The sequence below is a fragment of the Micromesistius poutassou genome (genome assembly GCF_964030765.1).
Source record: "Micromesistius poutassou genome assembly, chromosome: 21".
Classification (NCBI taxonomy): domain Eukaryota; kingdom Metazoa; phylum Chordata; class Actinopteri; order Gadiformes; family Gadidae; genus Micromesistius; species Micromesistius poutassou.
Window position 1 is genome coordinate 5,665,299 of NC_140291.1, and position 12,519 is coordinate 5,677,817.

The 12,519-nt window shown below is 45.7% G+C and overlaps 1 protein-coding gene across 2 annotated transcripts in view; it reads right to left on the minus strand.

Moving 5' to 3' along the window:
* ep300a (EP300 lysine acetyltransferase a) overlaps positions 1-5,166 on the minus strand; it is a 30,032-nt gene extending 24,866 nt beyond the window's left edge. For both annotated transcript variants that reach the window (XM_084485977.1, XM_084485976.1), the window contains exons 1-3: positions 4,854-5,166; positions 2,593-3,266; positions 670-849 (exon numbers count right to left, since the gene is read on the minus strand). In XM_084485977.1, coding sequence (XP_084342103.1) covers positions 670-849; positions 2,593-3,266; positions 4,854-4,947 — 948 coding nt within the window. In that variant the 5' untranslated portion in view covers positions 4,948-5,166. The remainder of the gene's footprint in view (positions 1-669; positions 850-2,592; positions 3,267-4,853) is intronic.
* Between the last annotated feature and the right edge of the window lie 7,353 nt (positions 5,167-12,519).

The window sequence follows — 12,519 nt, forward strand, 5'->3', positions numbered from 1 at the left end:
GAACGGAAAGGGTCAAGAAGTAAGACGATATGTAGACCGTCAATGTGCTCCAGATTTTTCAAAGCAACTTACAATGAATAGTGAATTCATTTATAAAGAAGATTGGTTCAGCCATCTTGTTCAACCCCTGAGTATTTCTTTGAAATAACATACTTTAAGTAATTAGAGTATATCAAAACTGCAATGGCTACAATATGTAATGTTGGTACCAAAAGAAAGATACCACCTTTTTGTCGTGAAAGCAAAAATTATTAATGTGGATTATAATTGGTTAGAATGAATAAAGCTAGAACGCGGCATAAGTGGAAGATATTATTTACGCCTGAAATAAATGTAATGTTTTAGATTAAATACCACCTAGTGCATTATCAGATGGTAGCCCTATATTACTTTAGGGCCATAGCAACATCTGATGAGTACCTGGGTCAATATTTGATGCCAATAAAGTGAAGTAGAGCAAAGATAGAAGATTTAGTAGAGGTAGGTTTAGGCAAAATCTCCAAATCAATAAATCCAGTGCAAACCACTGCAAATTTGAAAATATAACTTGATGAAACACAGGCGGATATGTTTGTGCTTAAAAAGTTTAATAAAACACTACACTACCCCACTTCCTCCACAGTGAAACACTTCAATTAAAGAGGACAAAGTGAGGTTCTTGTTGCTTACCATGGCAGCCATGCCCTGCATGGGCTGGTTCTTCTTGTCCATGTTGAATTGGGCCAAGTGGTTGGACATGGGCCCTTTGTTATGAAGCTGAGGTCCCAGCCCGGTGCCTCCCAGACCCTGGGTCCCCTGGCCTGCATACGGACTTCCGTATGGGCCTCCCGGGTTCCCCATCATACCCATCTGGGAGTGGGGAGAATAGGATAGAGAGGTGCCAGAGAAGTGGGGAGAAGCACTATTAAGTACCGTGGAGCAATGTACGGATGTCAATAGAGAATGTTAGATGTTGCAGTCTGTTTCAATACTAGCAGACTCAATTCAGGATTCAATAACAGTGCATAAACGCAAACCCAGATCTGCATACACACAAAACAGGATCATAGGCTATATGACCATGATTATATTATCCTGTATTCATCCTAAAACTTGGAAACCAATGACAATTGAACCAACGAAAGAACAAAGTCCAATTAATAGAGAAAGTTGGTGATTCAGGCATTTCATATTTCCACACACACAAACACTTTTGCTGATTTCCTTTGCAACAAGTGTGAGGCTGTGTTCAGCGCTGCAATCACTGCAGAGGCTGCCGGCTTGACATATTTTTCTCCTCTGCTTGTGCGTCTCATTACAATTCAGTGATCACAAATGTCATTCAGCAATACCAGAAACTGAAGGATATTATTTGTACACCAAATCTTTTGAAGGTTTTTTTTTTGTGCCAAAGACTTGGTACCAGAATATCTGTTGATTCAATCCAAGATGGTGCTGCAAACAGCAACCAAAATAACTAATGGTTAATGTTTATTTTCCATTTCATGCATGGGACAAAATAAGTAATAATCCCTTAATGTGCATGATTAGTGATTATTACTGATTATAAACTGAACATTCTTGGTCCAGCATACAGAATAAAAAGGAGGACGATTTGTCACCAAGCATGTTCTGCATTGAACTTAATCCAATCTCAACACTCCGCACACACAACTTTCAGAAGCACCTCCCCCCTGACAACATACCACGACAACATACAAGAAAGATTTACATATCACACATGCATCTCATCGCATGGTTCCCTCCGTAGCGCAGGACCCGTGGGTAGCATTATGCTAACATCAAACCGTGCAGAATACTCCCCACCTCAAGGGACCCCCGAAGCATTAAGTCACGGCTGTTTTTAAACCCCACTGTCGGGGTACATGCACCCGGCCCCACCCCTCCATCCCTGGACCGCTTGCACTGCAATTAAAACCACCCATGTTGGGCCAATAAAGCCTTTGCTTCAATTAAGTTATTAAGAACGGCTTAAATCGTAGATAAATTAATTATCCGGCTTCAGCTGTTTTTGACGACGTAATGGTGACGTTAACGTGCTGCAGTGACAAAGACGGCAAAGTGTACATGGCAATCAGCAGGAGCAGTCATGTCAACGAGGAGCATTCCTATGCTCGCTATTGTGAAGATTACTTACGACAACTACCACAAACATGACACAGCGACATGTCTCTTTCTTCTCTCCCAAAGCACCAAGGGGGAGGGGGAGAACACTTTCATAATTTGATGTATTCCCCCACGCTCTCCCGCTCTCTTCATGTCTTCCCTAGCAACCTCCTTTAGCGTTCATCGTTCTTATCCTCTAAATCATATAGTGCTTTGACTTCCATGTATTCGCCTTGTTAACAAATGATCAGCCCAAATGTGAACTAACTAAATAGAGAATAATGTCCTCCTGAATGTTTATGCCACACTTTTTCTAAAATACATAAATAGGTAATAAAGAAATACGTGCCAACATAACAGTACTATGATCACTGTAGTACACAAACACATTAAGAGTCTTCGATTACGACTTCTTTGGTGAATGACTAAAGACACAAACAACAACAAACGGTGTTTGGTTTTAACATGAGACATTATTTTCTTTACCTTATTGAGGGCTCCAGGCTGCTGACCTCTCATCCCAGCCTGCGGCCCAGCTACCTGCTGCTGCTGCAAGGTCTCCGCCAGCAGGTTGCCTCCGCCGCCCATGCCCTGGTTCCCAAAGCCCATCCTGGGGGAGCCGTTCATCACCTGACCCCCCATCATCCCAGGCTGTTGCTGGGGTCCATTGTTGCCCTTCTGCTGGGCTCCCATCATGGCCCTGCTCATGCTGCCCACCATCCCAGCTACAGAGTTCTGTTGCTGTTGCTGCTGCATCATGCTGGCCTGCTGCTGGGAGGACAGGTGCTGCTGGGGCCCCTGGCACGGGGATGCCTTCATGTTGCCCAAGTGTTGCGCCATGGAGGTGGGCCCTCCTGGGTTGCCCATGACACCTGGGTGCCCCTGTTGGGTGGAAGTCGGCGGGGCCCCGGCGCGCAGCAGCTCCGACAGCTGCTTGTGTTTGGCCACCGCGTCCTGGCCCCCTCCGCCGGGGCCAGGGCCCCCTCCACCAGGGCCCAACCCAAGGCCCATCCCTCCAACCCCGGGACCAAGACCCCCGGGGCCTCCTCCCATACTGGGGTGCAACTGGTTGATGTCCCCACCGTTGACCAGCCCCAGCTCCGAGGAACTGATGAGCTCGTCTGGTAGGTCATGTTCCAGGTCAAACAGCGAGCCAAAATCTGTAGGGAGACGAATAGTGCAAAGATGGAGGGGAAGTAATATAGACAGGTTACCCCCCAATTAAGAGGGTAATATTATTGTTCATTAAACCGGCATATGACCGAATGTTGTTGCCCCGTCAAGAGAATAACGTTTTGTATAGAATTTGGGAAGCTACCTAAAGCAAGTCTTAATGTGACCACATGGACACATACTGAGCAGCCAGAACAATCTGAACAGCCCTTTTATGCAGATACACTTCATACAGTGTGTTCATACAATATGCTGCATATGCCATTCAATAATATATCAACACAGATAATATTCTAGTTATGTCCAGATGTTGTGCAATTTAATTTCCTCAAACAGTTAATTTCTTCGTTTCAAATGACAATATCACCATTGGATACTGCACAGCACATTGCCTGAATTCCTTAAAATCTGTTTCAATTAGCTGTAATTTCGGTTCTCCGTATGTCAATGAATGAATCCCTTACCATTCTTTTACTTGAACATTAGCGCACTTCATGCTGACAATATCATAAAAACAAAGAATAGGCTCAATACAAATCATCACTGCCATCATGCTTTCACAAGCTGCCTACATTTCATTGCTAGAAGAGTAAAACCCATAAGGGGCGTGACTGTGACGAATCACATTAAAGACATAAATTAATGACAGCAATTTAGGAGTCGTTTCATGAGTCCAAATGCCAACGTAGGCTTATTGCAAAACTAAATCAACACATGTAATTAACTTCACTTAGTTGTCAACGAGTAAAATATCACGGAAAGACTGGACAATGTTGTCTTCAAATACGTTTAACGGCTCCGTTTATAACTAATAACTTCGCCAGGCGCGGCTGGGTAAATCCATACGTGGGGAAATCAATGGAACAATTTCATATTTGGACGGACAGATATTGACTGGCGGTTTCCTACTTATTGGGATTGACAAGACATGGCGCTGTCCTTGCTCCCTAGTTCTGTTATCAGCCCACTACTTCGTGTACTACTGCACGCCATCTACAGAAAAAAACTAACAATGGCAATTTGAGCATAACAATCATTCCGACCAACGGGCCTAAATTTAGCCCATCCGAAACGTTAGCGGAGTTGGCTACCTCAGGTTTAGCTCATACCGACGTTTGTTGTTAAAGGGTCCGACTTTTAACAAGGCGAAAATAATTCGCTGTGAACTTAATGCGTCAATATGACTTGATTTCGCTGTTGACCGTCATCATATATTTCATCCAGCTGCTATTTTAAAATATTTACGCGAGCACAATTTCAAAACTTTACAAGTTAGCTGGTTGTTTGGCTAATTAGCAACCTGGCTAAACTAGCCATTAGACATGGGACCGTCAATCCGAGCCCTCATTCGTATCCAACTAGCGCCTAGCTAGCAGCGCTAGCTAGCGCTGCTGAAATGACTGGCTAGCATCGGATCTCTTCACGTCCGACACACGTACGCTACATGCTAACGTTACCCAGCTACGAAAAAACACCGAGTAGTAATCCATCCCTCAGATTTCCAAGTAGTCAGTGGTCGTTGGAAATATTAAACAGTGTAACGGACACACAAATAATGTATTAAAAATATTTACCGTTTCCATCGCTGGCGGAGGCAGAAAGTGCCGGAGAGGAGAGTTTAGGCCTCTTGGCTGAAGGCGGGCCAGAGTCCAGAACGTTCTCGGCCATATTTTTTCGAAATAAAAATATATAAAGTATCCACAATTGCAGACGTTTTCACGTCTTTAGATCGTAGCTCCTTTTCGTTTCCACAATTGCGACTTTTCCCCCTCCTTTTGGGGGGACTAAGGGGGGGAAAGTCCCGTGTACAAATTACTCCCCTTTCCTAGGTTCGCCTCTCGATTTCAGCCTCAGCGTATCAACCCCCCTCCCTCCCTGGTCGGATTTTTTGTTCTTTATAAATTTCTGCGAGCTGAGGAGGAGGGGGTCGGTGAAAGTAAGAGGGAGACACACGTAGCGGCTTCCCTCTAAACTTATACAGGCCCTTCGAATGTAAATAAACTGTCCCAACGTGTCTCTCCCATGATTGCATCCGTCGTTTCAGCCTCCGTGAGCGGAGTCTATGTGAAAATAATGTCGGGCGAGAAAAGGCTGGTTTGACTGCGAAGTGATGGTGTGCTGCTGGTGGTAGCGGGTGAAGATGCGAAAAAAAATAAAGCATTCAAATGTGCAGCTGGAATGGTGGATGCAAAAAAACGCACATTCACCAGTCGAATTGTAAACAATGATAATAACAGAATATTAACGAGTTAACGAAGAACAATTCAAAAGCGAACATGTATTCGCGACACACACATGAAACAAACTGGAACAAGTTCCATGTTGAATTAAAGGTTCCATTCCAACTGCTGCTTAATAACCAATATTACAATATTTACATTACTCATGCTGTCGAGATTCAACAGGAACTTTGTCAGCAGTGGATCTGTAATGTCATGTCAATACCAGAAACAGACATTCCTTTACTTGAAAGATGTTCTCAATGCAGGTCTATGTAGCTGCAAGTGCTGGTATCATCTTCCACAACTATGATGATGAAAAATGTGTTTGTTAGTTCAAGGCCTATGTATACCCTTGGCCACATCATACAGTAATGCATTCTTATTGAAGAGTGATACGATTGAGTCGTTGTGGGGTGTTATTCTAGATAAAGGTTGTAGAATACATAGGCCCCAGACCTCTGAGGGCAAAACCTGAATTGGAATTAGGTCTATTCAAATGTCACATTGTCCAATGGGTAAATGGAAGATTTTCAAATAGAATATGGTTATTATGCTCTTGAGTATAATGAACATGGTCAGTTGGCCTAAAGCTTATTCCAAGGGCCAATAAGGTTTGCATTTGCATTCTGCGTTCAAATGTCTACTACTCATGGATTATTCATTATTATAAAAAAAAATCTATATTCGTAATCGTTACTACAGTCCTATACTATTTCTGTAATACCTAAATGTATCTTTGATCAGAGAGCAATCTTTCCTCGGAAATACAAAATATTAAAAGTGTAACAGCCTACGCAAAGGATTTTCTGCCCCACTGCATTACTTTTGTTAAACAGTATCATGCTGAGCAGTATTCTAATGTAAAATTAAATACCCTCATTTCATTTTATTGAAAAACCAATGGCTGCATTAAGAAGTTTCTAAACAGGTTTCCCTCAAAACACTGGAGTTACTTGTTCTGAGAAGATGAAGGAAAAAAAATAAGTAGCCATTTTAAAAAGCAAACATGATTAAAATATCATCACATTGCTTTGATTACATATTATATTTATTAACCTTCAATTTTGTTATACTGTTAACACAGATACATTGCATGTATAACAAATGTATTTATTTCTTGATGGCCTTCAGCAAAATACTTGAAAGTTAACTTTATGAGGGACTTAAATCAGAAAGTTGCTTTGTTTAAAGTAACCAAAGAATTAAATTGTGGCAAAATATATGTTTGTCAGTTCTCGTATGGCTCTGGGGTAAGAGCTGTTTGTGAGTGGATGGACCTGAAGCATCTACCAGAGTGTAGCAGGTAAAACGGTGGTGAAAAATGTCCAGGATGGGATGGTTCTTTCAGTATGTTGGCTGCTCTACTGAGGCTGCGAGAGCTGAATAAGTCCTCTAAAGATGGCATTGAGCAGCCAATGATCTTCTGGGCGGGATTGATGACCCTCTGAAGGGCTCTCTTGGGCAGTACGCCTGCATACTCTGGATGGAGCAGCAGTAGCAGGACACCAGCAGCTTTTCCTGCAGGTTGGTTTCCTTGAGGGTCCACGTGAAGTGGAGTTGCGTCTGTGACTGCTTGACCACTGCAGTGTTGTTGATAGTCCAGGAGAGATCTTCAGTAATGTGCATCCCAGAAACCTAGAAGCAGGGACCCTTTCCCCACACCCTTTCTGCCCTGTTCTTCCGGAAGTCTATTATGAGTTATTTTGTTTTTGAGGAGCTCAGGACGATACTGTTCTCTGAACACCACGCTGTCAGTCTATGGACTGTTTCACAAACTCAATGGTGTTATTGGAATGGGTGGGGCCACAGCCATGGGTGAAGAGAATAGGGCTCAACACATAAGACATAACAGGGGGAGGTTTTGTCAGAAAGTCCTTGATCCAGTGGTAGATGGGTTGGGAAAGTCCTGAGTCAGTAAGTATAGTAACCATTCTGCCCAGGATGACAGTGATCTTTGTGAAGACCTCAGAGAACTGGTTTGCGCTTTCCTTGAGTACCCTTCCAGTCACACCTTCAGGGCAGGCAGCTTTCCTCGGATCCACCGCTCTGAGCACACGCCTCACATTATGCTCCTGCACAGGGAGAATGTGGCTGTTAGGGGCTGGTGAAGGTGTACTTCGTAAAAAGTAATGACGTTTCTCTTCTAGCAAGGACGTCAGCGTTGACAGTCGTGCGGTTGCTTGTCTTGTAGTTGGTAATGCTACTCTGCCACATTATAACAATATTATGTGTTATGTTATGTTAAGGAGCACCCCCAGCTTGGCCGCCTTGGCGAGGGTGTCTGATGTTGAAAGACCCGAATTACCCAATATCCCGAAACACCCAAAGCCTCAGGTTACATCACACATTATGTGTCCCAGCACATCTGTAGGATGAATCTATCATTTACATTTAGGGCATTTAGCAGACGCTTTTATCCAAAGCGACTTACAATAAGTACATTTGTCATAAGAAGTGAAACAATATATCACTGTCGGTACAGTAAAGATGTTCATAGAACCAAGTGCAAGTACTAACAATCGCCAGGCTAACCCCATTCCCCGTATACAGCAGTGATAGCTAGCTACTGCACATGCTACACAACATGCATGCACAACACAATTAAGTACATGCTACACAATTAAGTACAATGAATGAATACAACCTGTATTAAGTGCGTTCATCAAGTGCCAGGACGTACAACAAACAATAGTGCAACAGACAAATAAGGGACTGAATGGCTATGTAGAGTCTAGGTGAACTCTGAACAGGTGGGTTTTGAGTCATTTGCAGAAGCTGGTGAGCGACTCTGCGGTCCTGACATCAGCAGGGAGCTCGTTCCACCACTGTGGTCCCAAGATAGAGAAGAGTTGTGATTTAGCTGATCGACCTTTGGTTGCTCTTAGTGTTGGCGGGACCAGACATCCAGCTGAGGTAGTTGAGCGGAGGGATCGAGCTGGGGTGTGTGGTTTGACCAAGGCTTGGAGGTAGGCAGGGGCAGTTCCATCGACTGCCTTGTATGCCAGTACCATCATTGAATCTGATGCGAGCTACTACAGGGAGCCAGTGGACGTGGCGGAAGAGGGGAGTCACATGGGAGAATTTAGGTAGATTGAACACGAGGCGCGCTGCCGTGTTCTGGATACACTGCAAAGGTTTAATAGCAGAGACCGGGAGTCCAGCTAGGAGCGAGTTGCAGTAGTCCAGGCGGGAGATGACCAGCGCTTGGACTAGAAGCTGAGCTGCTTCCCTTGTTAGGAAGGGCCGTATCCTGCGGATGTTGTAAAGTGCAAATCTGCAGGATCGGGCCACTGCAGTGATGTTGGCGGTGCAACATAACTGGTTGTCTAGTACCACACCAAGGTTTCTGGAAGTTGGAGACGGAGATACGGTGATGTTCTCAACAGTGACCAGTAAGCCTCAAGTGATGGGCAGTCGTCCAGGTGCTGACATCTGCCAGACATTTAGATATGCACGTTGCAATCAGGGCTTTGTCAGAGGAGGGGAATGAGAGGAATAGCTGAGTGTCGTCAGCATAGCAGTGATATGAAAAACCGTGTGATGTAATTACAGAGCCTAGAGGTCTATATAGAGGGAGAACAGAAGGGGCCCCAGTACAGAGCCTTGAGGGACACCAGTGTCAAGTGTGCAAGGTTTGGACAAGGAGCCATTTTATGTGACCTGATAGGTGTGATTCGACAGGTAAGATGTGAACCAGGATAGGGCCGATTTAGCAATGCCAAGTTCGGCGAGAGTGGCAAGGAGGATCTGGTGGTTCACCGTGTCAAATGCTGCGGACAGGTCGAGGAGAATGAGAACCGATGAGAGGGACGAGGCTCTAGCAGCATGGAGGGACTCAGTCACCACGAGGAGAGCCGTCTCAGTGGAGTGTACCTTCTTGAAGCCTGACTGGTGAGGGTCAAGCTAGTTGTTATGTGAGAGATAGGAGGACAGTTGGTTAGAGATGGCAAGTTCAAGTGTTTTAGAGAGGAATGAAAGAAGAGATACTGGTCTGTAGTTCTGGATCTCAGTGGTGTCAAGGGTTGGTTTTTTGAGGAGAGGCTTTATTCTGGCAGTCTTGAAAGACACCGGAACAATGCCTGAAGTGAGGGAGGAATTGATGAGGGCGGTGAGAAATGGCAGGAGGTCGACCGAGATGGTCTGGAGGAGAGAGGAAGGGATAGGGTCAAGAGGGCAGGTGGTGGCGTGGTTGGAGTTAACTATTCTATTGACCTCTTCGGAGGTGAGGGGAATGAAGTGGGTAAAAACAGAGGTGGGGATGGGTGGAGGGAGGATGGTGGCAGGGGTAAAAGTGGAGCTGATGTCCTTCACCTTCTGGGTAAAGTAGGTGACAAGGCGGAGGCGGAGGGGAGGGAGGGGTGAGGAGGGAAGAGAACATGGGAAATAGTTTCCTTGGGTTGGAGGCGGAGGAGTTGATTTTAGACCGGTAGAAAGTTGATTTGGCTGTTGACACAGTGGAGGTGAAATCTGAGAGAAGGTGAAGATAGTGAGATAGATCATTAGGACAGTCTGATCTCTTCCATTTCCTCTCAGCTGCCCGCAACTCTGCTCTATAAGACCGCAGAGATTCGGACAGCCAAGGTGGAGGGGGTGAGGATCATGCAGGTCTGGAGTGGAAGGGACAGAGGGAGTCCAAGGAGGAGGAGAGGGAGGATAGCATAGTGTCTGAGGCTTCCTCAGTGGATAGTTGGGAGAATTGTTCGACAGAAAGTAGTGAGGACAGAACAGTTGAGGCAAACGTAGAGGGAGAGAGAGATTTCAGGTTACGGCAGCTGGTGTGAGGGGTAGAGAGGAGGGAGGGAGAGGACTTCAGGGGGAGAGAAAAATCAACAAAGTGATGGTTGATACGGGGAGTGGGGTGACAGAGAGAGCCGAGGTACTGCAGGACCTTGTGAATATCAGGTCAAGTTGGTGTGTGGGGGGAGAAGGGAAGAGTGTTAAGTCAAAAGTGGCGAAAAAGTTGGTTAGTTCAGGTGAGTGTAACTTCTCTGGCAGGATGTTGAAGTCACCAAGGATAATGAGTGGTGTGCCATCTTCTGGAAAGCAGCTGAGCAAGGCATCCATCTCGTCATAGAAATCGCGGAAGGGACCTGGAGGGCAGTAGATCACTACAATGAAGAGCTTGATAGGCAAGGTGACAGTGACAGCATGGAGTTCAAATGCAGATCTGGCCAAGTGTTCTAGTCGAAGAACCTGGTAGGACCACTTCGGCGAGATGAGGAGTCCAGTCCAGAGGGCAGCAGGAGTAGCAGAGTTCTCTGGAGTGATCGAAGTCTCTGTAAGGGCCAGGAAAGGGAGGGTCATAAGGGATGCGTAGGCCGAGATGTAGTCTGCCTTCTTGACCGCTGATTGGCAGTTCCAGAGTCCTCCCATCACTTCGAGGTGGGTGTAGGTGGAGGGTGGTGGGTGGCACAGATTGGACGGGTTGCTGCGCCAAGCAGAGGATCTGTAGTGGCATCTCCTCTGGTTGGAAATCCTGACGGTGATAGAAGTACGACACATAGCAACAAAATGGCGGGCCTCCTTGGGACTCCCACAGAGAGACTCCCTTGGTCTTTGTTTCCCGGGTCTTAGTTTGAAGGGTCCTGATGCTAATAAAACTAGCCTTTAAATACACAAGGTAGCTCAGGCAGCCATAGCTCCGCCCAGCAATCAAGCCTATTGTTGTCACCTTGTGACTGAAACTAGCTTGAACGACCTCTTACTAACAGCAACAACAACCACAACACAGCAACAACCACAATACAGCAAAAACCAACACAGCAGCAACAGAGTTAAAGTTAGTCTAACCAATTGTAATGCTAATATACTAGAGTTCTTAGTATCAAGACTCACCTACAGCCAGATATGAGACAACCTTCTTAAAGACAAATATAAATGTACTCATCTACAAAGCTTGCCTACACAGTGAACAAAGAAGGGGGTGGACCGCTGTCTCTAGGCTATGGACAGCTTTCATAGTTAGCTATACTTCCGAGAGTTGGCCATGTCGAGAGACACCAGGTCACGCTATACAATGAACTATAGGGCCACCAAGTAACACCAGCTGCACCACCCATGAGGTCGAGCCCCACATGGCCCTCAAAAGCCCACAACCCCCAATGGTTGAGTCCTCCATGAGAAAGCCCAGCTGGATAAAGATTCAGGAGGTGGTTGAAGGAGCCAGGTCACCCTCTGTCATAGGCCCCAGTGGAGTTCCATACACGGTGTATTGAGTTACCAACCAGTGGAGGTGTGCTGAAGGTGTTTGGATTCCCAAGGAAGAGAACAACTCTTGGTCAGTTCAGAACCATCTCACTGCGAAGCATAGAAGGCAAGATATGTCTTTAGTATCCTGTCACAATGACTAACAGAAGTGCGAGATCCCTGGAGCGCCTGGCTGTTTGTACCACACTGGGTGGTTCACACAACTCATCAGGGAGGCATGCAAAGGCAAGGGACGACAGAGTGTGTTGTGGCTTGACCTTGCAAATGTGTACGGATCTATACCACACAAACTCATTGTGGTTTCCCTACATCGACATCACATTCCCAGCAAAATCAAGGACCTTTTTCTGGACTATTGCAGTGACTTGAGGCTAAAAGTCAATGCTGGGTCTGGCACATCAAACTGGCATCGGCTTGAGAAAGGCATAGTAACAGGCAGCATTATCTCAGTCATCCTTTTCAGCCCTGCCATGAACATGGTTGGTTGTCAGCAGAGGTAGAATGCAGGGACCCTTTTACCAAGACTGTAGTGTGACAGCCCCCAATAACACTATTCATGGACAATTTGACTGTCAGAACATCTGTCCCGGGCAGCACGTGGCCTAGAGAGGCCTAGAGAGGCTCATCAAGCACAAGGCCTAGAGAGGCTCATCAACTGGGCAAAGATTAGCTTTAAACAAACAAAATCAAGGTCTCTCATGCTGAAGAGGTGAAAAGTAGTGGACAATTTCTGGTCCTCACTCTCCGGAGCCACCATCCCACCAGAGCCTTGGGAAGATTTTTGAGTGAAGCCTTAAAGATGTGCTTACAT